The sequence below is a fragment of the Cardiocondyla obscurior genome, linkage group LG05 (assembly GCF_019399895.1).
Source record: "Cardiocondyla obscurior isolate alpha-2009 linkage group LG05, Cobs3.1, whole genome shotgun sequence".
Lineage (NCBI taxonomy): Eukaryota > Metazoa > Arthropoda > Insecta > Hymenoptera > Formicidae > Cardiocondyla > Cardiocondyla obscurior.
In genome coordinates this window covers 6,144,638-6,171,407 of record NC_091868.1, presented here as the reverse complement: position 1 = coordinate 6,171,407, position 26,770 = coordinate 6,144,638, and the positions used below count along the sequence as shown (strand labels likewise).

At 35.6% G+C, this 26,770-nt stretch overlaps 5 protein-coding genes and 2 long non-coding RNA genes across 9 annotated transcripts; 2 read left to right on the top strand and 5 right to left on the bottom strand.

Moving 5' to 3' along the window:
• Positions 1 to 694: 694 nt before the first annotated feature.
• Positions 695 to 4,567, bottom strand: LOC139102928 (uncharacterized). The gene is made up of 4 exons (XR_011545796.1): positions 4,468 to 4,567; positions 4,065 to 4,345; positions 3,135 to 3,283; positions 695 to 3,003 (listed from the first exon to the last, which is right to left on the bottom strand). It is a non-coding gene; the product is annotated as an uncharacterized lncRNA (long non-coding RNA).
• A 918-nt stretch (positions 4,568 to 5,485) lies between these two features.
• Repo (reversed polarity) lies at positions 5,486 to 9,149 on the top strand. Its single transcript, XM_070657092.1, has 4 exons — positions 5,486 to 5,921; positions 6,585 to 6,663; positions 6,846 to 7,069; positions 7,238 to 9,149. The coding sequence occupies exons 1-4, from the start codon at positions 5,486 to 5,488 to the stop codon at positions 7,870 to 7,872; spliced, it is 1,374 nt and encodes a 457-aa protein (XP_070513193.1). The 3' UTR covers positions 7,873 to 9,149.
• LOC139102927 (uncharacterized) lies at positions 5,915 to 6,951 on the bottom strand. The gene is made up of 3 exons (XR_011545795.1): positions 6,822 to 6,951; positions 6,451 to 6,539; positions 5,915 to 6,049 (listed from the first exon to the last, which is right to left on the bottom strand). It is a non-coding gene; the product is annotated as an uncharacterized lncRNA (long non-coding RNA).
• Positions 9,150 to 9,260: 111 nt separating the features above from the next.
• On the bottom strand, positions 9,261 to 11,700 carry Mterf5 (mitochondrial transcription termination factor 5). The gene is made up of 6 exons (XM_070657075.1): positions 11,320 to 11,700; positions 11,095 to 11,228; positions 10,705 to 11,017; positions 10,068 to 10,489; positions 9,755 to 9,964; positions 9,261 to 9,664 (listed from the first exon to the last, which is right to left on the bottom strand). Exons 1-6 carry the CDS (start codon positions 11,506 to 11,508, stop codon positions 9,370 to 9,372), a joined length of 1,563 nt encoding a protein of 520 aa, XP_070513176.1. The 5' UTR covers positions 11,509 to 11,700; the 3' UTR covers positions 9,261 to 9,369.
• Positions 11,701 to 11,870: 170 nt separating this feature from the next.
• LOC139102889 (uncharacterized protein C2orf42) lies at positions 11,871 to 15,864 on the bottom strand. 3 transcript variants are annotated; one of them, XM_070657071.1, is made up of 7 exons: positions 15,708 to 15,864; positions 15,125 to 15,516; positions 14,715 to 15,035; positions 14,353 to 14,566; positions 14,076 to 14,281; positions 13,077 to 13,994; positions 11,871 to 12,917 (listed from the first exon to the last, which is right to left on the bottom strand). In XM_070657071.1, the coding sequence occupies exons 2-7, from the start codon at positions 15,509 to 15,511 to the stop codon at positions 12,876 to 12,878; spliced, it is 2,088 nt and encodes a 695-aa protein (XP_070513172.1). In that variant the 5' UTR covers positions 15,512 to 15,516; positions 15,708 to 15,864; the 3' UTR covers positions 11,871 to 12,875. The 3 variants fall into 3 exon arrangements, with proteins under 3 accessions (XP_070513172.1, XP_070513171.1, XP_070513170.1); XM_070657070.1 differs by having other exon boundaries at positions 11,874 to 12,917; positions 13,073 to 13,994; positions 15,125 to 15,513; positions 15,708 to 15,863; XM_070657069.1 differs by having other exon boundaries at positions 11,875 to 12,917; positions 13,073 to 13,994.
• Positions 15,865 to 15,981: 117 nt separating this feature from the next.
• Oseg5 (intraflagellar transport protein Oseg5) lies at positions 15,982 to 21,464 on the top strand. The gene is made up of 16 exons (XM_070657068.1): positions 15,982 to 16,902; positions 16,967 to 17,142; positions 17,312 to 17,422; positions 17,482 to 17,660; positions 18,016 to 18,105; positions 18,183 to 18,323; positions 18,628 to 18,752; positions 18,837 to 19,085; positions 19,367 to 19,530; positions 19,613 to 19,810; positions 19,908 to 20,058; positions 20,226 to 20,397; positions 20,541 to 20,663; positions 20,787 to 20,926; positions 21,017 to 21,164; positions 21,359 to 21,464. The coding sequence occupies exons 1-16, from the start codon at positions 16,808 to 16,810 to the stop codon at positions 21,371 to 21,373; spliced, it is 2,277 nt and encodes a 758-aa protein (XP_070513169.1). The 5' UTR covers positions 15,982 to 16,807; the 3' UTR covers positions 21,374 to 21,464.
• On the bottom strand, positions 21,262 to 23,151 carry Pex12 (peroxin 12). The gene is made up of 7 exons (XM_070657105.1): positions 22,909 to 23,151; positions 22,713 to 22,835; positions 22,435 to 22,543; positions 22,149 to 22,345; positions 21,707 to 22,075; positions 21,529 to 21,614; positions 21,262 to 21,432 (listed from the first exon to the last, which is right to left on the bottom strand). The coding sequence occupies exons 2-7, from the start codon at positions 22,830 to 22,832 to the stop codon at positions 21,321 to 21,323; spliced, it is 993 nt and encodes a 330-aa protein (XP_070513206.1). The 5' UTR covers positions 22,833 to 22,835; positions 22,909 to 23,151; the 3' UTR covers positions 21,262 to 21,320.
• Positions 23,152 to 26,770: the final 3,619 nt, after the last annotated feature.

The window sequence follows — 26,770 nt, the reverse complement described above, 5'->3', positions numbered from 1 at the left end:
GCGGGAAGATTACTCTATAACCGTGGAATCTCTCGTTGCTATTATTTGACAGGAATGAGAAAAGATATGCGAAGAGAGAGAGAGGGAGAGAGAGAGACGAGTAAAGAGATACAATCATCTATCCAATATTTTCATATTAACGTTAAAACATTATTAAAATAATTTGATTAGCTGTTCCGAATGACATTTGACGTAAGCGAATCTTAGACAGAAATTTATCATGGAGTTAGACGTTAAAGATATCATATATTACGAATGGTATTCGGTGCGCAAATACACAGCGGAGATACGAACGAGACGGATGCAAGCGAGCGTGTTCGCCGAGAGTTAATCAGGATGCGACGTCATCGTTTAAAGTGTCGCATTTTCTCTCACTTCGAAGGGCGATATCTGCGCGAGCTTAAAACCGCGCGATACATACTTGAATATCAATTACGCAAATTATGTCGCACAAGTATGACGTACTTTACTTTTTTATTCTTTAAAAATCTCTAAAAAATTCGTATCTTTCTCTTCCTCTACTTTTCACAACGGTATTACAATTTTGTCTCGTTGATTTTCTCTTCGCAAGTGCATAAACGCAGTTTATTTATAATTCTTGACTTTCAATTATTTTATATTTTTTTTTTGCTCAATTTTATATCTAAATACAAAACTTAAAACGTGTAACAGCAACGAAGATTTCTTGTTCATCTTTTCTTTATACATAGAGTGTTTTATTAATGATGTAATTTATACTTTACATTGTAAAACTTCTTTTGGAAAAGTTGGCGGAGAAATTTCACTTTGCCGTCCCGACTGATAGTTAAAAGTACGATATCGGCAATAGTCAGCAGGAAGAGCTTGAGAACGTAACATCTCATTGACGGTATGATATTTGCGGCACGGAGAAAAAAAGAAAGAGAGAAACATGGCGGAGGTTCCTCGTCGCCTTCGTGTAATTACGTTCAATTGAGGCAATTTAGATCAATTGAACGTTAACAGGCTCAATTGGTAGGCCCCGACGCTGCGGGCAGAATCGCACGTTCGTCGTTAAACGCTGTGACAAACCTACGACGACGGGAAAGAAGAGAAAAAAATATACTCGGAATAACGTGTAAAAAAAAAAAACAAGTTTATTGTTCAAAGGTCGAGCATTTGAGTTTCTCTCTTTCTCTCTTTTGCGCGCGTGCACGATTCTGTCGAAATTTTCTTTCGTGACGAAAATTAGACAAGTCTCGCGTTTGTAATTTGTGAAATCTCGCGCGATCCACGATTATAAATACTTGCATTTATTGCCAGGATCGTTGCAATAAGTGCAAATGACATTAATTAAAAATTATTCTATTACAATCGTACTTCACTGCTATTTTAACCATTCTTACAACGTTTTATTTCGTCAAACTTATTTTCTTTTTGTAGTAATAATGACAAAATGTAATCATTTATAATCAAACTATTATAGTTTCGATATTTTGATTATTACAATTGTTTCTTTATAATATAATCGACTGTGTTCTCCATAAATTTACTGTGAACTCTTATATTATTAAATTAAACCGATTTGATGCAATTTGAATTTAAAACGTGTTTATTTTTTATGACGTTGACGATTCAGGAATTTTGTATTAAACAAAAAGTAACAAATACGATTTTAATACTTTTATAGTTCATAAATATACCTTCAAAGATCTGCAATTCTTTTGACTATATTTTTAATTCGTTTTTTTTTCTAATATGTACTTCTCGTTCTCATTTTAGAAAACAATTTTGGACGTGTGCACAAAGCGCGGCTGAAAAAGAGCAGACTTTGGAATAATTTACATCTGCACTACGTATCGAGGGTTAATTTGATAGCTAAAACGAAGAGGTGGAGCTGAAGAGGCCGCGCCACTTTATCCCCCTCCGCGTGAAGTAGAGGGGCGATGACGTATCACACTTGTCTTCTTTTCTTATCTCTCTTCAAACTTGGTCCAACCACGTTGCAAATGGAGTGGGGAACGTAAAACGTGGTTCCTTCCTTATGCACTTCACGTTTCTATGTATACCTCGCGTTTCATCCGTTCGACGTTCGATACGATCATTTGCATAATATAATTTTGTAAAGATGATTTTAAGCGGTAAAAAGCGCGCACTGTCCCCTCTGACAAAGCGATCAAAGTCAGAATTTGCGGTTCAAGAATCGAAAAAAAATTGTGACATTCAACAAAGATTCGAAAGAGTCGAGAAAGAGCTATTATTTTTTCTCATAGCTTCCTACTCCATGTCAATCTCGTATTTACAAAATTATATTACACTAATTATCTATGCTATGCTAATTACAACGTTACGAGAACAACGTGGAGTGATGCTCGCTCTTGGCGCGACGGCGCGACGGGACTCGATGAACTTACTTCCGGTACGGCGTGGCGCGAGAAGCGCGATAACGCGATGGCGGGAAATCACACCGCGAACTCGCTCTAGGCAGCCCTTCAGTCCGCCAATTTTCAACACCTGATCCATCCGGACGATGAACCGACGAGTCCGGCGGGTCAAACGCACGTTTTACTATACATATAGGTCATATTTATATCTTGCGTTGTGTAAAATGGCGGGCGCGCGGATGCGAGAGAAAGTCGCGGATACGGAGGGTCAGTGCAGGAGGCTGCGTTACACTGCAGTCCGACGCTCACCGGACCTTCACTTATATCGTCGCTCGGCTAATAACGCTAGTAATGTGATATGATTAGCTTAGTTGAGTTCAGTTTAGTTCGTATTCGTTCAATTTAGTGGTTCGCCAGCAAAATCACATCGAGTTAAACCCATTTAGGCCAGTTAAGTTACCGACTTCTCCTCGTTCTCTTGCGGCCGCCGCCGCCGTCGCCGTCGCTGCCGCGTATCGACCTCCTGGGGCCAATCCTCTTCGATACGAAGAAACATTCCGAAATGTCCTAGAGCATCCCGTATGAGATCTGGCCTCGTCGTCCTCTGCCGTGAAATTAGAAATTAAGTCGCCGCGGGGATTCCATTCAAGTATCTTGTCGGCTACAACAAACGGAGAATGCAATTAGTCTTCAAAATCTAAAAGTACGATCTAAAATCAATATAAAAATAATAATCCTAGCAGAAAAAAAAGAAACTCTGTAATGTAAAGTAATTAAAATTCTACGACTTACTCGTCAAAGTTGCAAAGACGGCTGGAAATTAATGGATGTAGCTAAACGTTTGGATTAAGCGACAAGCTGCTGCCACGTTTAAGTTTATGCGTTAAAATGGCGGGACATAAGCCACGATGACGCATCACCCGCATTATCGCACCTTCACCCTGAAAGTTTCATATTAATTATTATATTATACCTCTATTATTCTACGTATATTCCCTGTCGATCGTTTCATCAGATAAAAACGTGCATTCGTTGACCAAAGAACTACAAATAAAAAATAAAACAATTTAATCGATTATTTAAAAAAAAAGACTAAATAAAAAAGTGAGATTATTTTTAAAACAATTATGCATTTTTGTCTTCTATAACTTCTCGACGTCAAACTTGTTTTCTAAATTATACATATAATAATCAAGACATTATCACGTTTTAAATCTATTTTATAAAAATCTCAAATTATATTATGAAATAAAATGAAATAAAAAAACCTTTATTTAACGTAACGTAATAAGCAAAGTGAATCTAACATAAAATTAATGGGACGCGTAAAATTAAGAAAGTAACCGAATGATCGAGCAGAGAAAGTAATTCAAGAGAAGACGATTAAGGTAGATCGGTGGCGCGATGGGGACGATCAAAGCGGAGAGCCCAACGAAATCTTCGTATGTACAAGCGTGCGCGCTAATTACCAACGACGAAAATTAGCGGTTAATATACGCGCGTATACGTACGGGGAACGGGGGGGTGGGTTTGATTGGGCCAATTCGAGGCAATTCCTGGCGATTGCTGATTTCATTGGGCTTGCGCTTAAGAGTGCCGGGCTCAGTGTTACGCCAACTGCCGGCCAACAGAGACATGGATCTCTTCCTCGGGGTGGTGAAGGTGTCGGACACCTTTCGCGATCACGATCAATATCGGTTAACGTGTAAACGTTGTACTCACGTTTTTGTACGGTACCGCTTTGTTTCTACTTCGTCCACTGAATTGGGTTCGAAGATGCCGTGCGACGTACAATTTGCATTTCGTTGAAAAAACGAAGGAAGAATTCGTGAAAAAATTAAGATGAATACTAGGATGAAAGAGCGAGCAGCCAGGTGTCTCGTGTACGGATTCCTATTTCGCCGATAACAGTTTGCGTTCATATTCATATTCAACCAATTTGTCTCACGAAGACGGCTGAGCGACAAGACGTTGACGGCACGGTTGACGTCGCTGCGTTGCACCTGAAAAAGTTTCAACGATTAGAAAAAAGACGTAAGGAACGGAAGGAAAAATATAAACAGGTAAGATCCGCGTATCAATCATTTAAACGTAACACAGGTTGTTTGATCGCAAACGTATGTACATGTTACAAACGCCATTGCAGAGACCGGCAAGGAGAGGTGGGAAACAGACTCCTCCACTTCTCACGAAGCGGATCGCTTATTTCTATTCCCACGAGCTAGCGTACCGTGTAACCCTCGCGGATAACCCTCGTACCCCGTGTTATCCTCCACCCCCGTCCGCGCCCCAGCAGCTCGGAAGACGTTTTTTGCGCGCAGGTCAGATGAGGAGGGAAAGATGACGAAGAAGGGAAGGGGGACGAGTCGCCCGTTGACCACGGGGCCACAGGGGCCCGCGGTTACAGCGGAGCAAGGAGAACGACGGCGGTGGACCATGAGGGGCAGCATCACCGCGCCCGCATGGAGCAGGATTGGCCGGGGACCCGGGTATGGGGGCGGTCTAGGCCGGCATGACGCGGAAAATATAAGCCTGTGTGAGTGGCGGCTGATTAGCCAGAGGCTCGGGACATAGAATAGTGGCGAGAGTGTCCCGATAGAGAGAAGAGAGGACGGACGGTTCTCTCGTTTCGAGGGAGAAGTCGTTCCTCGGTTCGGTCCAGTTCTTCCAAGGTCCGCCGCGAATAATCGGCCGGCGCATCGCGCGAGTTAACGCCGCTTAAAACTAATCAAAATTAATCATAACCCAGGCAACAATTGATCGCAATTGCCGCGCGGGCTCCATTACGGGCAATCGGACAATCGGGCGACGCCGATTCTCTTCCCTTCTTTTTTTCTACCCGCGGGAAGCGGAAAGAATTGAAAAATCACGGAACTGCAGCCTCGATGACAGCCGTAATCGATCCTAAAATGTGAGAAATGGCGATTCTACTGGTTGTCGGATTTAAATTTAGCCGTGACGATTACTCGGCGCTCCAGAAAACGTGAAACTGACGTCGGCTTGTCAAGAAGGGAAGATAACAAAAGTGATTTGTGTGGCACATTTCGGGACCAGACGCAATTGGACAAAGTGTGCGTTTTTTAATAAAAGAAACCGTCGAGGAAGGTCTTCCGTTTAAGAAATCACGAAAGAAATTACCAAAGATGGAGGGTGCACCTTCGTGGGACGATCCAATCTTCTCGGACTTTGGAACGCGCGGCGGGACCACTGGAGCTCACAGCATCCAGGTGATGCTGAGCTTGCACGCAGGTGGCGGTCATCACGGAGGCGGCGATCTAATGCCAACCGGCGGTGGTCAGCTTCACAAGCTGGATTCGTCCAACAGTCCGTCACCGCATCATCAGGCCGCGTCGCAACATCAGCATCAGCATCATCTTCAACAACAACAGCAGCAGCAGAAAGAGCTCAAGGAACTCGAGTTATCCAGCATGTATGCGCAATTACCTTCGCAGACTCAAGATGTAACTACTTCGACGTCCACCAGCGTCACGCCGACCTCGACGAGTCTTCAACAGGGTTTGCAACTTGGCAATGCACTCAAGAGAAAACCGGACGACCCAATCAATGCACTCGCTCCAGGTAATTGATACTCGGCAGATTTCTTCATCTTCCGTTCGTCCGAATGGAGGGATTTTTTTTTTTTTTCTTTAAACACAATCGCTTTTTTCTCTTACTTCCGTTTTCCACACGGAAACTGTTTAGGATAACTGTAAAAAATAGAAAAGACAAAACGGTTAGAACGCGAGAACAAAAAACTTATAACAAAGAAAGGTATTAAACGCGAAATTATTATTTTGATAATATAGTTCGGGTGAACGATCACTGTAACCGACGCGAGATCGAGTATAAGCCAGGGAATTGGCGAGAAGATGTGCGAAACACATATAAATAGACCCGCGGTTGACTAAAAAGCAGCGTTAGTCTTCGAGTTATAAAAAAAGGGCGACAATTATCACGACAGAATTTTTAATCACTTTGACTTCAGTACGCGGGCGTTTCGCTTAGTTTCGGTCGAAATCTGTAAACTGGTTCGCACCATAGTCTTGCATTGAAAGACGATAAAGTAAAGACGATCGCGAAAGAATTTTAAATAATTTAATACACCTACAACGAGACGCTCTTATACATCCACGGGCGGACTTGTGTATCGTCAACAGAAACTGTTATAGTTCCCTGCTGTAATTCCCTCATCGCTACCTGAAATTTTCAATTAAACGTACATAAAAATTTTGCATTTTGCAGTCAGTAGTGAGGCGCAGCCGGCCAAGAAAGACTCGAAAAAGAAGACTGACAACAATAATATCAAGAAGAAAAAGACGAGGTACTTGGACGATTTTATATGTTCTAAAATAAAAATACGTTTTAAATTTACATTTATATTATAAATATTAAAATGAGATTTCTCTCTTGCTGATTTGTTCGTAACGTTGATTTATATTACAAAATTATATCCAAAAATCCTGAAAAACTTTTTTTTACCTTTATTTCTTTTTTCTACCTTAGAACAACTTTCACGGCCTACCAGCTGGAAGAATTGGAACGAGCCTTCGAACGGGCGCCTTATCCAGACGTTTTCGCAAGGGATGAACTTGCGTTAAAGCTCGCCCTGTCAGAGACTCGCGTGCAAGTGTGGTTTCAGAATCGCCGTGCAAAGTGGCGGAAGAAAGAGCCGCCTCGCAAGACCGCCGGGTACATGGCGGCGGGTTCCGCCAGCCCCGGTCTGTCAGGTAAATTGTCCTCGTTGTGTAAAACGGTCTCCTAAAAAGTAACAAAATTAGTACTTCGTAAAATTATACGTTACGTTTTTTCAGCACAGCACGGCACAGCACACACGTGTTGTAATAAAATGTTGTATACGAGAAAATTATTGTAAAATTCTATTTGCCCGTTTTCAGGCTCTTTCACGTCGCTCAACAATACCCTGAACCCGTTCACGTCGCCGACGACGGCAACGGCACCGCCGGACGCTTGGGCATACTCGCCGGCATACGACCTGACGCCGCATCTGAATCTCCTCAGCCCGTCGAACTCACCTTACTCGACCGCGGCGGCGGCCGCGGGTTTCGGCAATAACGGCAGCGTATCTTACTCGTCGTACGCGAGCATGCTACCACCGACGCAGCACGACGCCGCGTTGTTCTCCACGCCGACCGCTGCTGGCAACACGATGCGCGTCCACCAGGATTACATGAACCCTGGTGGCGGCAGTCCGCCACCGCCCGGGGGACCGCTCACCCGCGCCGACTATCAGACCATGGTGACGACGCACTCGCCGCCTACTCACCTAGGCAATTCCATGTCCGAGGACGAACACGGCGGTTGCCTCGCGGACAAATACGCCCACGACCAAGCCGCGGCCGATTACGGCCAGCAGCAGCAGCAGCAACAGCCGCCACCGCCGCAGACCGATCAGAAGGACTACGGGATGCACTCGCCGCAGGCGCGTCAAGCTATGAAGGACCAGGTTATGGTGAAGAGCGAACCCGGCAGTCAGCCAAGCTACGTGCAGCTGCCTCCTTTTCTGAACTGACTCGCGGCCTCCTCCGCTCTAGATCTCTTCTAGGCGACTTCTGCGATCTGTCCGCGACTTTTCGCGGCAAGCGCGGCAAGTATTAGCTTCCTGGGCTTAGGATTGGATCGCGCAATTTTAATCGTTTGGGGTCGACATCGAGAAATTCAAGCGCACGCAAGCGCCAATGAGATCCCGATCGGGGAGGCGGCATTTTTTAATTTTCTGAAAGAGTAATGAAAGTTTTAAGATCTCGAGCTCGAGTATCCTCGCGTTACAACGGCCGCGATAATTTATGTACTTGTTGCTTGGGTGATTACGAAAACGGGACTTGGACCAAATTCCGATTAACTGAACTAACCCCCTATTAAATTAATTAGGTCAGAATTGTCGAAAATAATTTTGTCGGAACGTTTAACGTATGTACAACGTACAAAAAAATTGATTGAGGATAACAAATTATTACACGATACTTGAAAATTTGATTACTACATGAGGTTAATTAACGATTAAATTAACTAAGAGTACAGTCGAAGTCACCCAAATTAATAATTAAATCACCTGCGAGAGAGAATCTATTAAAGAAAGAGAAGAATATAATAACATCCTGAGAACATAAAATATTTTATTTAACTGAAGGAAGAAGGATAAGTATATTATATGTATATTTATGTAAGAATTTTATTTTTCGCAGCTTCAATAACTCGTGTTTCGATCTGTGCAATTAACACGCAATCGAAAACAGATTTGCTTGAAAAAGAGAAGGTAAGGGAAACTAGAAGAAACATTTAAATTAAGTCTTGAAGCGACATCTCGCAGTGATTATCGATACTTTATATTTAGAAGCCTTACGGTTGGTAAGAATAAAAATAAAGTTATAGATACATATTATTGATAAATGTCTTATTTTAGAAGATAATTTTTCTGAATCTAGTTTCGTTAAAACGAGAAAGAAGGAAAAAGAAAAGCTAAATATACCATTTATATAGATTTGTATTATAATTCCAAATATCTTTTCGTGCCTTGAATAAAATATGCCTTGCACCCCGTGCAGTGCCTTTGCCTTTGCGTTAGAAGAATGTGAATTTTAATCTAAATAATCTTGCTTTACATATCTTGTGTAATATTCAGTTTCTGTATGAAAATAATTTGTAATAATAAATAAAAAAAAAAAACGCCAAGTAAAATTGATATAATCGCATATCTCATGTTGCAGTATCTATATGTATATTTTATAAACATATAAATATACGAGGCTAATTTTTAATAAAGGAAAATCAATAAACTCAATAAATATTCTTTTGCATTGATCTTCCATTTTTGCAGTTACGTTTAAAACTTTATTTTTATTACTATATTTTTTTTTATATTATTTTTACACGTATCGTATACGTTACGAATACACAATCTTTATTTTCTGTAATGTGATTTATTGTAAGATACTTTGTACAAGTAAAAACATTCGTGTACAATATACATCCTGCTGTTCCAATCCTCCTTTATAATAAAGCATCGCTTTCACCGTTCATGCATCATCATATGATCGATACTATCGTTATTTTCTAAACTCAGGCTATTATCATTATCTTCCACAGGACTCGTATTATAATCAGATTTTTCGACGGTATTTTCATCTTTTAGATATTTGTGCTTCGCGTTCCGTTCCTTATTCCAAATACCATCGCCCGTGAAATGGTTATCTTTCTCTAGCATGTACAAACATAATGCGAGATACTGGCTATTAGTGAAAGAGTATCGTTTGCTTTTAGAGTATTGTCGTTTCAAGTCAACCAGCATTTTTTCCACTTTTGACCTAAAAAAAAAAAAAAAAAAAGAGTACGAGATTTATCAATCAATTATTTAAAACAATAATTATATTATATTAAATAAAAATAAGTATTACTGTTCATATAGTACGATATGTATATTCGGGCGGATCTCATCTATTGTAAAATGCATTTTTAAATATTTCAACATATTTACAACTTCAGCAAATGCAGCCGTTTTCCAATGTTGATGTCTTAATAACAGATTACTCTCGTCTACTCCCAATTCTTTCATTATCACATGTTTTAAATTACGTTTAGATGAAACTAAACCGATTTGCATAGACCTAAAAAAAACATAATTTACATATGCATTCATCAAATATCATCAAAACTACTTCAATTCTTTAATTTTTTAATTGCATTTACAAAATACTTATAATCTCTTACTTGTCCAGTACTGTTTTTGAAGACAGAAACGCTTGTGGATTAGCCCACTTTGAAGAATCCATGATATTAACGTATTGTATACGATGCCTCGTTTTTTTTATCTGACATAACATTTGCACCATTCGTGGATGCTTATACCATATGTTCAAATCCGGATGACGTTTCATCATCTCTATTCGCTCATAGAAAGCTTCATTACTAATCTTGAAAACTTTCATATAGCTTTTCACATATTTATCTGGTATTTCATATTTTTCAAACAATATCAATAATCGTTTAATATTTTCCACATCTTCAAAAAGTAAATAAGGATATTTTTTCAAACACTTTACAATCGGTATTCCTAAGATATCTGTAAAATTACTTAAGAGGGATCTGATGTTATCAGAAGAAGCAGTAATGACCCAAGGATTTTTTTTTATCTGTTAAAACAAAAAATTCGTATAAATATATTTTATATAATTATAAAAATTTAAAGATATCGATTCAATTAATATTAGAAAATCAATTTCTTTTAATAATTTAAAGACTTGAGAAACTAAACGAAAACTTTTACTCATTTTTACTCTTTTAAAATAATAAAGTTTATTCATTAACAAATTCCTTCAGTTTTTTTTAATGCTAAAATTATACTTGCTATTTTTTCGTCGTAACCAACATCAGTTCTAAGAACTTTCAGGGTTTCTGTGATCATGCTTATACTTTTTATTTTTGTATATCTGTCCAGCAATATTTTATCATCCAAATATGGCAGATTGAATACATGAGTTTTGCAATACAACAGGCATCTTTGATAATATTGCTTTAATGTCATTTTGTCACTCAGTTCCAACTTGGAAATTTCTTTAGAAGCTTCATTGCCAAATATATTTACAGCAATGCTTTGGTAGGGTGGGATATCAACCTTGTCTTTAAACTTAGACACATTTGAGTTTAAATGAGAAATTGATCTGGAATTTTAATAATTACTTTTAATAATAATAAAAACTTATGCATATTACAAAATAAAATTTTAATAGATACTTACCGGCTTATTAAAGTTGTATTTATAGCTGGTACTCCCATATCTTTAAACAGATTAATTCTATGCTCTAATTTATAATCAATTAATCTTAGGCAATAATAAAGCTTTTCTAGAATATCCACTTTGACATCATATTTCTATAAGAAATAATTAGTGTTACATTTGTTAAATATGCTGTTAAAAAGAAATAAATTACAGTATTAATTTTTGTAAGATTTATATACTCACTTGAAATATCAGGCAATTTTTTAATATTCGATGACGAGGAATATTTAAAATGTTTCCATTTATATTAAAAAACATTTCTACATCGGTAGGAGATAAACCCAATTTTGTTATAAGAATATTTTTATAATCATCCCTTTTTAAAATATCTTTTTTGAAAAATTTAAAAAAAAATTTATTATTGAATCTCATTGTTAACTATCGTATTAATGTGATATAAATGATATCTATTTTTTTCAAGTTTAATATAATTTTTTTAAATACGTAGCAATGTAACTAAATAAAAAAAAATGTTATTACTCCACGATCCCATAGATGATGACAGAAAATTTGTTAGGTTAAGGTTTCTACAAGTACAAACTTAAGATCAGAGACACACACACACACACACACACACACTTTTGCATAACGCGTGCGCATAAGAAATACGGATGATTCAATTTCTCATGTATTTACTGCACAACAAAATTGAACCAATCGTATTTATTATGCACACGCGTTATGCGTTATGCAAAAGTGCGTGCTCTGGACTTTAACCTAAGCGGATAAATTTATCGCAGATCGCCAAATTCGTCAAATTTGAAGGTAACGAAAGGGATGGTTTGTAGTTTCGTACTCCTCGTTGCAGATTTCGTTCAAACAAGCACAGTATAATGGGTTGATAACTCTAAACGCTTTACTTACAATTAGAATTTCAATATCTCATTCATTTGTTCGTATATTTAAATTTAGTGCTTTAAAAATTAAATAAAATCACATGTGTGCGTGTGTATATATATATATTTTTTACTCTTTTATACTTATATATTTTTACACTTATAATTTGTTTCCCCTTAAATTTAAACATGTATCTATACATAATTAATATAATTAAAATAAATTTATTTTAAAATTAATATCCACAAAATGTGCCAATAATATTAAATAATATAAATAGATTTTTTTACATAACAGCATAAAAGCTACAATACGTACGTATGTACACTATATTACACTTTTTCGAACGCAACAATCCAATAATTAATATTAAAATATTTTAAGATTACAATATTTAATAAAGTTGAAGATACAAGTTATAGAATAAAACACAATTTTATAACGGTAATCACATATAAATCGAATATACAAAGCAAAATTAAAATTTTATCTATGTATTATTTAATTTTTTTTTTGTAAAAGTTGCATCAGTCTTTCATCAGTGATACAAAAGTACATTAATATTTAAGTTTTAAAGATTATCATCATATTATTCAACTGATAATTCTATTTATTAGTGAAAACAATGTTTTATGCTTTTATGAGACAAAGATTGTCTTCATAAATTAGATGTCATACTCATAATATTTGTTCCTTGTTTCACAACTTCTCAAATATTGTTTAAATATTAAATATAAATGATAAAAATATACCCAATAATGTCAAAAATAAAATTTAGTCGTTTTTAGAAAGAGCAATTTTCCTCCATTTATGATTTGTTTCGTTCTTTACATGTCCAAATTCAAATCTAATTCTAAGCTCACCAATTTTTGAGATCGGCAAAATATCCGGTATCCATTCTATCAAAAATGGCGTAGGATTGATTTGATTTGGAGAAGTATTTCCTAAAAATAAACAAAGTAAAAACCATATATTAAATAGAATTATCTATATCGTCATATTTTAATGACAAACCCTTTAAACAATAATTTAATCTTTCATACTTTGATCAATTATTTTTATCAAGTAATCAAATTTATTCTTCATATATCAAACTTACCCACTTTTAAATAAGTTTTCAATTCTAACGGTTTAATCAACGCGTTATTATTCGTCTTTTTGAAACGATCGATGTCAGTTTCCTCTCGTTTATACAATTCATACGTCCCGTCTGCATTCTGTACAAAACTTCTCGTAATCTCTAAAGGTATGTATGGTGTCTCAAAAATACTCTTTACATGTAATATATTTGTAATTTGCCATGTGTATTTCGTAAACGTTCCGAGCGGTACCCCATCCTTCCTAACAAATGCCGTTGTTGAATTCGGCAAACGTTTCTTCTTGCCGCCACATGATATTCGTTCACGTAAGCAGTCGAAGAATATCTGCGGCACGTGAAACACTAGAGGATCGGGTTTGCCATCGAATTGAAAATGCATTGTCTGATTTATACGCTCGGTTATTGAAGCGAGCCACTTGATAAACGGCAAGTTCGTATTAGCCTCATCCAAATCATCGCAAGTATTTTGATACTTTTTAACAATTTGAGATTTTGTTTTTGTCTTTCTAAATTCAATTGAATTGAGATTCGAATTATTATTATTCATCTGCTTCTCGTCTCTCTTCCGTTTCGTCGAAAGTATGGGTTGCGTTGCGTTACCCTCAGAATTTGATATACTTTTATTATTATTATTATTATTATGCACTGCGTTTCGATCAACTATTTTAACAGCACTGTTATTTGAAGCAATATTATTACTGATGAGCTTTGCATTGGTTAAATTCAAGAGTGTAGCACCGCCATCGAGAACTTTTACCGTGTTTGGATCTAATATTTTTATATTATTATCATTTAATATGTACTGACTGTTATTGAGTACATTATATTTTGTATCAATTGTTGCTTGATCATCTAGTATCTTTATGGTATTTCCTTCTCCCAGTTGAACACCATTTTGATCAATTACTTCTAAATTGTGAACCTGCATAATATATAAATAATTTAATAATTTCAATCTTGATTTTTTTTAAACTTAAAAAAACAATTATTTTGTATGTTTTACCTGCGATATTATATTGTTATCGTCTAGTAAACTGCGATCGCATTCCACTTCTATATTTTCAACAATGCTGTGTGGTAAAATTGAAGAATCTAAATTTATAGAATCTAAATCTAATCTATTTCCATCCAAACTTTGTACTGTTAAAGTATCATCACGAAAAATTAATAAATGTGTATCGGTTTCATCAGTAGTTAAACTATCAAAATCTGAAATTTTATATTGTTATTAAAAGATATATAAATTTCTCAACGTATAGAATATACACGTATAATCTCACCAATTCCAACAATTTTGTCTTCTTCTTCGTTTTGTGGTACAGTCGCTAGAGATTTTTCTATACTACATTGCGTTTGATCTAAATTTATATAATAACTAAATTCTTCGGATAGCTTTGGGTCACTAGCAAAAGCACAAATACATGCATAAAAATGCACACACTGCTTTGATTGTGACGACGAAGTGCTGTCTTTATCCCCAAGTTTCGTTGTACCCTATAAATTAATTAATAATTATAAATAAAAATAAAATAAATATTTTTTAGCTAAACATATTACATTAATTTAAGTAATAATTAAAAAATTTAGTTTTATTACATACCTACAATTTTTCTTTAATTTTTTAAATAAATATTTTGCTTACCTTAAATGTAGTGCAGCTACAGAAGTAACGATGTTCTACTCTATCCTTTAATTTACTAACAAAGAAAGAAAAATGTAAATAGCCTAGAGGATGCTTTGGGGAAGCTTTACATTTAACCGCCATTATATTCTTTGAGACTCTTTGTACTAAGGGACCAGAAGTTTCTGTGGCTAACAGCCATATTTCTCGTTTTGTTTCATTATTTACATTTAATGATGATAAAATAGAATTCTTTAAAGTTAATGGCTGTGCTTCTGCATAACATTTCAATGCTGTCTGAATGTGCTGACATGCAAATACAGTATCTGAATATCCTTTTTCCTGAAAAAAAAAAATATATATATATATAATTATAAAAATCTGTATATAAAAATATATATAAAACAAGTTTCATGATATAAAATTCTTACATGGCATTTAAGAACACTGGTATGAAAACTTCTCTCACAACTATCTACAAAGCACAAAGCTGTGGTCTGTGAAATAAGTGCTGTAATATCATTTGAAATGGTAGAGTTTATCAATGGTAACTGCACAAAGCCACGATAATCAGGTCCCTTGTCTTTGACTCGTACAGAGAATACTTGCACCATAGAACCTGTGATAAGCTTACATGCTTCTGTAGATAGTTTTCGCTTTTCACCAGGTTCTTTGAACACTGCGTCGCAATATTTATTTTTACAGCAGAGACCACGGGAACCATTGTAAGTCCCACATTTTGGACACTTTCGAACTCCTCGAAGAGTAGCTTTTCCCAGATCTGACAAAAGTTTTTTCAGGCGTTCTTCATTTGACATAGCTGCTACAAATAGTAATAAAATATAATTATGAGTTGCACATTAAAGAAAATTAAATAAATAAAAAATTCTGGGACTTAGAACTGTTGGGTGGAAAAAGGAAAAAATCGAAAATACATTTCGCATCGTGTCATTCCGTTATCATGAGGTGCGTTGTGGAATTGCTATCTCATTTAAATAACATTATCGGCATTACCTTCCGATATCGCAGAAGCGACGCGAAGCCTCCCACAGTCCCAGAGACAAAATGTCTCTTTTTACAACCAGAGTACGTTTTCAGAGTTACCGATTCGTCTCGGACAGTAAATAAATAAAGCCCATCATCACGAGTCATCAGTATTATTTAGAGCAGAGTGCAGTAAAATATCTCGCGATTGTTATCCACCAATAGGAACACAGTATTAATGCTGACATTCATGAAACGACATTCATAGTCGTGAAATAAGGTGGTCTTGACCACGGAGTAGTATTCTACTCCGTGGTTGAAACTATAGCTATTGGGTACAGTTCGATTTGACACGGTGTGAATAGTCAGGTTGCAAATGGACAGAGTATTTTAGAAATGTCCAAATAGAAGCCGTTCAAATAAATACTGCATTTATTGTTAGACACAGAAAGTTACAATACGAACTGTTGTAAAACTTTAGCCGACACACACATACACACAGTATTTTTTTATTATTTAAAAATTAAATAAATTTAAAAACAATTAAATTTTATTTTAAACTTCTTTAAACAAAATACGAATTATTGCATGTAGAAGTTACAAGACATTTAATTTCAGTTAAGTGTGCATGAATCATAGTAAAATTAAAATTGCAAATTGTAAACCTTAAAAATTAACTAATTATAGGTGAATAAAAAAAGAATAATTAAATATAATTGATTAATTCTTATAGATTAAAGTTGTTCACGTGCAACACTTTTTATCGATTTATATAATATATAAAATATATAAATATATTTCCACCTATATTTACGGTTCTGACCATTCTCCGTTACCATGGTTGCCATGGAAATTAAAGTGTAAACATAATATATCCACACTAGTTATTAACGTAACTCATGTGATTTTTGTCGGAACGAAAGTTTCGTTAAACAAACGAAAATTTATTACGTTGGAATTACGTGATAAAATTACTTGTTGTTAGTAATATCGGTTTACCTGTATTTTAAAAATTAAATTAAATTATATTCATTATTATTTTGTAAATTGCGTGTTGCATTTTTTTTTATTTTTATAAAAAAGCATATATGCAAACATATATTTTAAAGTAGCAACAAAAAAAATACAGTATGAAATTTAAAATATCTGTACAAGAAGATAATGGACATAAAAAATTACTTACTTGTGTTGCATGGAGTTCAACAGAAGAAATTTTTTCTTGTGGGTGAGTAAAAATTATATTATATAAAAGTATTAACTCGTTATTAATATTTTGTTTTTTTTTTCAGGGAAGATCATTTATTAGTGTGCTGGCATTTAGAAGGAGGTATTGCACATTCCACAGTAGTAACGAAATTTCCGAGTGATTTTTATCCTACTGACATGCAATGGCATCCACGTCCCAAAATTGCCTCGACCGCTAAAGCGTCTTCTTTAGATGTATTATTGATCACTACAGCCGATGGTACGTTATTCACTTAATGGTAAAAATGTAGTAAGAAGACAGACTTGTTGCCTTAGAATACGGAGCACAAAATGATACTAATTTTAAACCATGTACTGTTTTATAATAAAAAAAAAATTAAATATTTTTTAATTTAAATACAATAATTTTTATTATATCTAATTTCTAGGAAAATATCATTTGATTAATAAAAATGGTCGTATTGAAAAGAGTATCGATGCCCATAAAGGAGCAACTATAGTAGGTAGATGGAGTACTGATGGTTCTGCATTGTTAACAGGTATGATATAATTTTATTCTTTAAGTATTATTTTATCAAGAAACATATTTTAATTGAAGCTGGCGAGGATGGATTAATTAAGATTTGGTCGCGTAATGGTATGCTTCGGTCTACATTGGTAAAAGCAAGCCTTCCGATATTAACGTCTAACTGGAGTCCTGACTGTTCAATGGTATTATATTCTCAGGGTGGAAACTTACTTCTTCAATCATTTAATTCTAATTTAAAACCATATAAGGTATGTTAAATATTTTACTTTATTATTAAGGGACTAGAAAAAATAATTTGTGAATCTTTCGATCATACACGATGAATTTAAAATTAACAATTTATTATATTTTTTTACATTACTTATTTTCTGCAATGTAAAAAATTCTTTTACAGAAATTAATTATTTTATAAAAATTAAATAAATTATTAGATTTTTCTAAATTTTTATAAATGTTTCCCGATTGTATATTTTTCAAATTGTTCGTAATATAATATATTTAGATAATATAATATTCGTAATATAATATATTAAGAAATAGACAATTTTGTTGTTTGATTTCGCAATTGCATTTTTTTCTAATAGCTTTTTTATTTGTTTTTAGTGGCATGCACATGATAATCTTATTCTGACTGCTTGTTGGAATCCAACAAATGGACTTATAGTTTCTGGTGGCGAAGACTGCAGGTATAAGGTGATTTTTTATTATTCTTATATTGATATTATAATGGTTTTTGGAGGAAATTTTTTTTTGTACATTTTTTTTAATAGATATGGGATGCTACCGGCCATCAATTATATAGCAGTAATATCGGTGATCATCCTGTGACAACAGTTAGTTGGTGTTTTTCTTCAGGCAATTATTTTGCTGTTGGATCTTTTAATACGATCAAGCTTTGTGATAAAAATGGGGTAAGATTAATTTTATAATATATTGCAATTTTTTTTAATGCGTTGAACACGTGCGAGGAAGGATGAAAAAGCATAATTCGTGGACTGTGTGTCACACAGCAAATACTTCTCATCCCTTTTCGCACGCATCTTCCTCACACGCATACGTTTTAATCATTTTTTAATGTTTATTTTGCACAAGTATCTATTTAAGAAAAAAAAAAAAAAAGAATATAGAAATAGACAATTATGTTGTTTGATTTAGCAATTGCATTTTTTTCTAATAGCTTTTTTTAACTTATAAAATCTATTTACGATGTTTCAGTGGTCGCATTCTGTAGAAAAAGTAAATACCGGGAGCATTTACAGTATAGCCTGGTCCAGTGATAGTACGCAAATTGCTATGGCATGCAGTAATGGAAAACTTATAACCGGTCATATCATAGATAGGTAAATTTCATTTATTTTAACATAGTATATTAACAGAATTTGTTTTGATTTTATTAAAATTATGCTGACAATTTTGGAAAATAGGAGACTGGAATGGGATAATTATGAAGCTACATTGGTAAGAAGAAAAGTAATTGAAGTAAGAGAAGTCGGCAACGAAATTCGTGAAGTATTAGAAATTTCCAATCACGTTGTACATCTCGAGTTTGGCTTTAATCATTTAGTTGTTATCACACCTATACAATGCCATGTATATTCTGTGACAAATTGGAATACACCAGTGATATTTAACTTAAAAGGAAGTGCCATCTCTGCTGTACTTCTTGCAGAAAAGTGAGTAATTAAATATATTCTTCATAATATAAAATAAGGAAAAAAAAATCGGACTAAAATATCCCAGAAAATAGTATTAAAAAAAGACATTATGTATAATAAATATACAGTTTAAAGAAATTATTTAAATGGTAATACACATTTTATTTTAAACACAGTTATAAAAACTATAAAAATTTCTTTACTTTCTGTATTAGCGTAAATTTTTTCGGTTTTCAAAGCATATTTTTTGTGCCTTTAGTTTTACAATAATGCAATCGTATGAACATAATTTTGTTTAGGCATTTCTTAATTGTGGAATGGAATACTGTATCATTGTACAGTTATCAAGGTCGTTTATTGGGTAGTCCAAGATGGAAAGGTTTTTCTTCAGAACCACTTTATCCTGCTTGCATATCATTATGCGATGATACTTTGGTTATAGGAAATCATAGTAATAAAAAATGTAATTTAACATTTTATTTTTGACACTTTGTATAAAGACCAAAGTGATATTAAAAAACTTAACGCACTAATTTATTTTTTAGTACTCCATATTTTAGAAATACTTAACAATAAGCCAATAGTAGAAGGCCAATCGTATTCACATTTGCACAATGTGACACAAGTAGCCTTAAACTATATTGGTGACGCGAAAGATCGTCATATAGCATTAATAGATGCCAATAAAGATTTATTCTTAATTGCAATAAGGACAACAGGATTTGGAAGAATATGCAAAATTGGTATGAAAAGAAATAATTCCACTAAAAAAATTACATTAAAAAAATTTTATATAAATTACGTCCAATTACAACAATAAATAATTCTATTAATTTTCAGCTGCAATGGCATACAATATTGCGTGGGCAACCGATGCAAATGTACTAACTGCAATGTTGGACACGAATCTATCAGTATGGCTGTGTCCTAATTGTGTCCATTATAGTGATCGGAAGGTAATACGACGAACAAGAATTGACAAGGAAAGCAGGTAACACTTGAATTTTCAAAAATAATGTTGCGCCTTGCCGCGACTCAATCTCAAACAGTATTTAATTCTTTTGTTTAATCCAATGTTTTTGTAATTTGTTCTTTCCAGTATTTTATACAATTCTTTTTTTTTTTTTTTTTAATTTATAAATATTTTAATTTTTATAGTGAGTTTGGGAAACAACCTGACATTGTAAGCGTTCGTAATGGTATGGTTATGGTGAGACGTGGAGACGGTGCTATTGTTGCATCATCTTTTTACAATTTTTTTACAAATTTTCACGAACACATATCAAATAAAAGATTAAAGGAAGCGCTTGCTCTTTGTCGTATAGCTCAGGTAATATTCAACATGATATAATACAAATAGAGAAAAGTAAAAAGCCGTCTAATCTTTAAAGGGTGGTCTCATTTCAACTTCGCGATGTTTGCTTGTTAGATAAATTACAGGATGTTACATGTAACCTTTTCGTATGATTTTAGAATGAAATATTATGGACTTGCATGGCTGTTATAGCGACTGATAACAAAGAACTCCACGCTGCAGAAGAAGCTTATGCTGCTATTTGTAGATTTGATAAAGTAGATTTTATCAAATATATTAAGGTAATAAAATTATCCGTTTATTTGATGAGAAATCAAAACGTGAAATAAAACTGAGCCTTATAGTTATTAAATTTATTGAAATAGTATAAAATAAATTAAATAAAGTAATTTTGTACATTATAGAATTTACCTACTGCTACTGAAAAAAATGCACAAATGGCATTATTAGCGGGAGATGTATCGATGGCGGAAGGAATTCTGTTACAAAATAATTTAATTAAGGAAGCTATACAAATCAATATCCAAATTTATAATTGGAATAGGTATGTTAAAATATAGCTGTGTAAAAAATAATTATTTCAGAAAAATACAATCGCGTGTAATTTCTAGTATCTTTTTACGTGTATTTTTAGATCTTTGGAGTTGGGAAGAAAATATAAAAAGCAACTTGAGGAAATTCTAAATGCAAGAACAAAATATTTACAGACTATTGATAAAAAGGAAACTAATCATAGTTTCCTTACACTTATGACAAATATTTCGTCATCGCAATTAAATGAAGTAAGATAATTATTTATATCGATTAAATAAAGTGAGATATATAACGATGTTCTTTCTTAAAAAAAAATTTTGTCATTGTTAAAAAGTTATTCATAAAAATCGAAAAAAATTATTAATTTATTTTGCATAAAACAATATAAATCTAATAAATGTATATTATTGTATATATAAGCGTATTAAATCATCTTCTTTAGCAGGATAACACGTAACTGGACATCTTTTTTTCATTCGTATTTCTGACAAAATACATTGATAGCAGAATACATAACTGTAAAAAAGATAGATTTAATTTCATACTTTACTTAAAAATAAAATAGTGCACCGTTATTAAGGTAATTAAGCTTTAGAATGTTAATTTATTTACCCAGATACTGTAAGAACTGTATGTACACGATGAGGCTTACAGCAAACTGGACAGATACCTTTATACTGTTGCACTACATTTGGCACCTGTTAAAATAGATTTGCATTTTATTTAGTACTTAAACTTATTCCATATTTTATTATCGTTATGCTAATTTACTTAATAAATTAATTTTTACTTTTGGTGGTGGTGGGGCTGGAAGATTTATAATATTCATGTCATAATTTTCTTGATTCCACCAAGAAAGGAACTGTAAAAAGAAAGCTCCCAATTCAAGAGATCCAGTAACAACTCTTTGAAATATATTCCATCCATCACCAATGGTAAAAGAATTATATTTTATCTTCCTCAATAATTCGGCGATAGTGAGAGTGGATTGTGGGTCGGTATATGTCAGTGTAATAGATAGTGACTTCAGCAAAAATGATGGATATATTGATTTCTCAGATACATAAAGAATATAATTATATAACATGAGAGTTTCATATGTTATAAAGAGAATTAAATGTCCTTTAACAATGCATTCGTGAAGAAATTTGTGTCTCTTCTGTAATCAATAATAATAAGTTACTACAATAATATATGCACATTTTAAAATAAGAGCTGTTTTTTGAGCTTACCTCTTTTGACGTACGACCGTCTGTTTTTTTTAGTTCATATCTAGTACTGAATTCCACAAGTTTATTCTTCAAATATGGAAATATCACAATTACTATTAATGATAATATTTGCTGTTTATATACCAATTTTTCTTTTAACTTAGAATTAACTACTGCCACACGTTTTAAACCATAAAATGTTTCAGAAAATGATGCAGCTGAAAATGATGACATAATAAACATCCTTTTTACAAAATTATATTAATAAATTATATTAAAATATGTGACATATTAAAAAAATACTTACAATATTTCCTTAAGTAATATTGTTGAAGAAATGCATTAAAAATTAAATAACTTTCATCTGTCCATTGAAGAATATGCCCATATTTTTCAGGATTAAAAGATACAAGAAACTGAAATTATTATATTAATGTAATTAACAATTTCTATACATATAAATGTGATTTATATACAGTATTTATTTTAAACAGAACTTTGTACTTATAAAACAGATCAAAGTCTTTGAAAAGTAGTTGCCACTTGTTACAAAAAATATTTTAAATAATGTACTGAATAACATACTGAAAGAATTTTTTTAAAAGCTGGTTCAAGAGTAGATGCAAGCGATTCTTGTGCAATAATTTCAAAAATAGAAGGTCTAATATAAGTAGTTCCAGTCAAATGAGCACCTTTTTCTGCCATATTCTGTTAATACGAGAATTTATTGTTAATCCATTTTTAGATCTATTCTACATCAAATATTTGTTAATAATCTTACTATCGGTTGCGTTCAGGGAAGAAAACAATTGTTGAACGTTTAGATCTGCAGTCTGCTGTACACAGTGCACACCAGTTACGTAAAGTTACGTAGCTCAGAAAAATTACATTGGGTGCATCCAGCAGCGAAGCCTGACCGAAGTACGAGGCTCAATAATTCTTTTTATTTTTAATAATAGTATATGAAAAACAAGCTACAGGTTATGTACACTGGAAGGCAGATATGTTCATTTTGCTGCGACGAGCGGCTGGAGTACGTAACTTCCCCCTCTCTCGGCCGCCGAGTATGGTGGAGTAGTGGGGCGCGCGTTCCTCTCCCTTCAGTTTTCTGTGACCGGTGCTCTGCGACACATCTACGCACGTGCTTCGTGTGAGATTCGACGCACACCGCGCTAAAATCACGTACGCAAGCCGCCGTCGCAGCACCACGAACGCCATTCCTGACGGTGAATGTAATCAACGCAAGTGTCGTAACCGCCGATATTAATATATATACGAACCGCAGCCGGTTCGTCGGTCGTTCCGCGAGTTCCGCTGAGTATTCGGGCGTAGTTTTTTAGTAGGGCTTTATTCTAAACGCGAGTGCCGACAGGAACGCGTCGATAATTTTCGTGATTATAAAATCACGGTCGGGGTGTTCGCGAGTGACTTGTGCGCGGAAGGATGGCTCGACACGTCCCATCTGAGAGGAGGAGCAGGCCTCGGACAGGCATCATGCATCGGTGGAGCAACTTTTAGGTGAGCATCAATTTTTAAATAAAATCTTTAATTAAAAAAAAAATATTTTTTTTATGAACTTTATTAATTGATATACCAGCATCTCTACATTAATATGTTGCGTTTTATGTTACAGTCACCGAGAGAACTCTACAACTCCGCTGAAGCTCATGCAGATTGGTAAGTCGCATGATTCTTTTTTTGTACTTTGTATAAATTAGAATCTCTTAAAAAATAGTGCGCGCATAATTTCTTCTAATACTGCTGAAAAATAAAATGTCTGACTTACCGACAATTTGCTCTGTAGTCACTTTCGTAAGTTGTTAGTCTCACCGAAATCCGCTACGAGCCTCCACCGTCCTCTCTTGCGAATAAGAACAAATCTAACACCATTATTTAAAATTATTTTAGGTTACAATTTAGTGCGCCGGGACGTGCGTCGGGGTGTCGATACGTGTGCTAATATTCGCGTATACCTGTTTGTACAGGCAAAATCAGTGTCCCGTGATAGAAATCAAGTACGTTAGAGTCTCAGCATGGCTATTTCATCGCAAAACGCAGCACGCATAACATTAATGATCGGCGAGACAATTAGGTAAGAATAACTACTTAGAGAGGGGAAACATTAGCGTCATTATATCGCACAACGCTGATACTCGCACGGATAAAAAGCATATAAACCACTGCGTTACGCCGAGAAAAGATAGATGAGGCTAGATATCGAATTGTTTTTCTCGCGCTACTTCCCTCACTACTTCTGATAACTCGGTACACATTTGTACGATATCACGTTACATACCTACATATTATACGTATACGGGGCCAAGCTTATCGGTCGCGTTTTAGCCTAATGAAGTTCCCCGAAATACATCTCATTCAAATAAGATCGATAACCTCCGGCGGGACGCTTAAAAAAATAAAAAAAAAAAATAAAAAATTGTATTTCGCTCGCGCTTGTTCGCCGTTACGCCGGCATTCCGCCTCATTGATTGCATTATACGAGCCGCGACTTCGACGCGCTCGGTAATGGACGTTAAAGGATCATAATCCATCGTCGCGCCGCTCCGGCCCACGAGTGCACGTATTGACTCGGTCGTAACCTTCGCGGCGCAGACCGTAGACCTCGGACCGCAGAGGTTTCATGAATGTTTTATCGATACGCGATTAGTACGCACATGTTTAACTGTACATCCTCCCCGAGCCGACGCGAACGCGCAACGGCAGCCCGGCCGCGTCGACGTTCGCCAGGCCGAGTCGCGCTACACTTAATGGAATTTGCGATTCGTCACGCCGTCGTATTTCACGGCGCCGCGACTTTTGTAAGGACAACAGTGACACTTTGCTATCTCGTCTTTACCTCATCACGCACGCCAGCCGCCAGTTTCCCGTTACGAAATAACACGGCGCGTCACGTTTCGCGGCCGTTTCGCGGTGAATTTTCGAGCGGCGCACGCACGGCACCGAGTTATCTCGATTATTTTTTTGTTCCTCTCGTTCTCAGCGGCCTCGTTGCAAATTAGCGACAACAAGCTGTAATGCAAGACAAAGTGTCTCGTTTCCGACGCACGCAGTTCGTTGATCTTAGCGGCTAAACCCGCTTCCGGAATTCTGAACTTAAACGCTGGACCCGACCAGTTACACAGGGGGCCGATTCATGCGAGCGGATGTTAAAGATAATAAATCTCGGTCGCGAGAGCCGCCGACGTGAGGCGTTTCTGGCCCACGGTGGCCCGTAGGAGTACGCTGTTTCTCTCAATTAGATCGCGAAGCGATAACGTCAAACGTTGGCCGCGCGGTACGTTGAGCGGCGCTTAGGGTGGAAGTTAGCGCTCCTGGGACTAATTGGCGCGACGGATGGACGATCGGAAAAGTGTACCGCGCAAAAAAGTGTGAGGCGAACGTTAAATCGTTTACGAGGATGTCGCTGGGACGCAAGAAACGGTAGCGTCCCGGTGGCTCGTTCGATTCGAGGCTTGACACCTGCTCGGTGGGCTCTCGAAGTCACCGTGAAGAAAAGCGCGGCGCGGAATGTCCGCTCGGTCGGGAAGAAACTCCTCGAGATCGTTCGCTATCTCACCGTTCTCGCCGTAACCGAGAATTTCTTCCTTCCGCGGAGCGAACGGAAAGGCGTGGAGGCCGCGTTTTATCGCGATGGAAATAAAGAGCCGTCGTTTTATTTGCATTAGCTTGACTTTATTTTTTTTTTCTTTTTTTTTTTTACAAAATATTACAAGCTGAACGTGAAAAAATGTTGGCAACGATAAAGCAGTTTCAGCACAATCCAATTATACGAGCCAATTATTGTTGTACGTGTAACGATTTTATCGCAAAACAAGCGCGCGGCGGGAAAATGGAATACGTAATTATTAATTTATACATCTCTTTAAAAATATTTTATTATCACGTAAATTCTCATACCGCGTGGAATACCAACTTGGAATCGATAACAAAAAAAAAAAAAAAAATAGTTTTAACTACAATTTTTAAAAGTACAATACGTCGTTCCTTACGCCAGATCGAATCTCAAGATGGTCTTGAATATGAAATCGGATTATGAATATCGCACCGAGAAGTCGGAATGTTTTTCTACTCGCTTTATTGTTTGAGACGTTGCTCTTTACTTCGTTTTTATCTGGTCAAATAATTCGTATCATTGACTGTAATTGGCTTCGAGACGAAATGACACGGTAGGAGCCGCGGCGCGATACTGGCACATATAGGCGCGCGCAAAAAAAAAAAAAAGATCTAGGTATTCTGAAATCAAAGAGTAACAGACCGAACGGTACAGCGCATTAAAACCGCGAGCGGAGAAAAATATTTCCCATTAGCGCTCATTGAGAGCGGGTCCGCTGCTGACCGGGTGGTATAGTGTAAAATATGCGTGCACCGCGCCGTGTCGTATCACAGCTTTGCAGCACAGCGCATCGCGTTGCGTGCGTGCGCGCCGACGGCGGTTTTTGCGTTAAACAGGAGTGCGTCCCGCAAAGTTACCCGATCACGAACACGTTGAAGTAACTCGGGATCGCTAGCCGGCTGTCCGGCCGGCCGGGCCGGCTGGTCGGCCGTCGGTGAACAACATTTGTTTGAAATCGTAACGGTGTTTACAGCCGTGTAGAATGCCGCAAACCGCAGGCCGCTGCGACTGT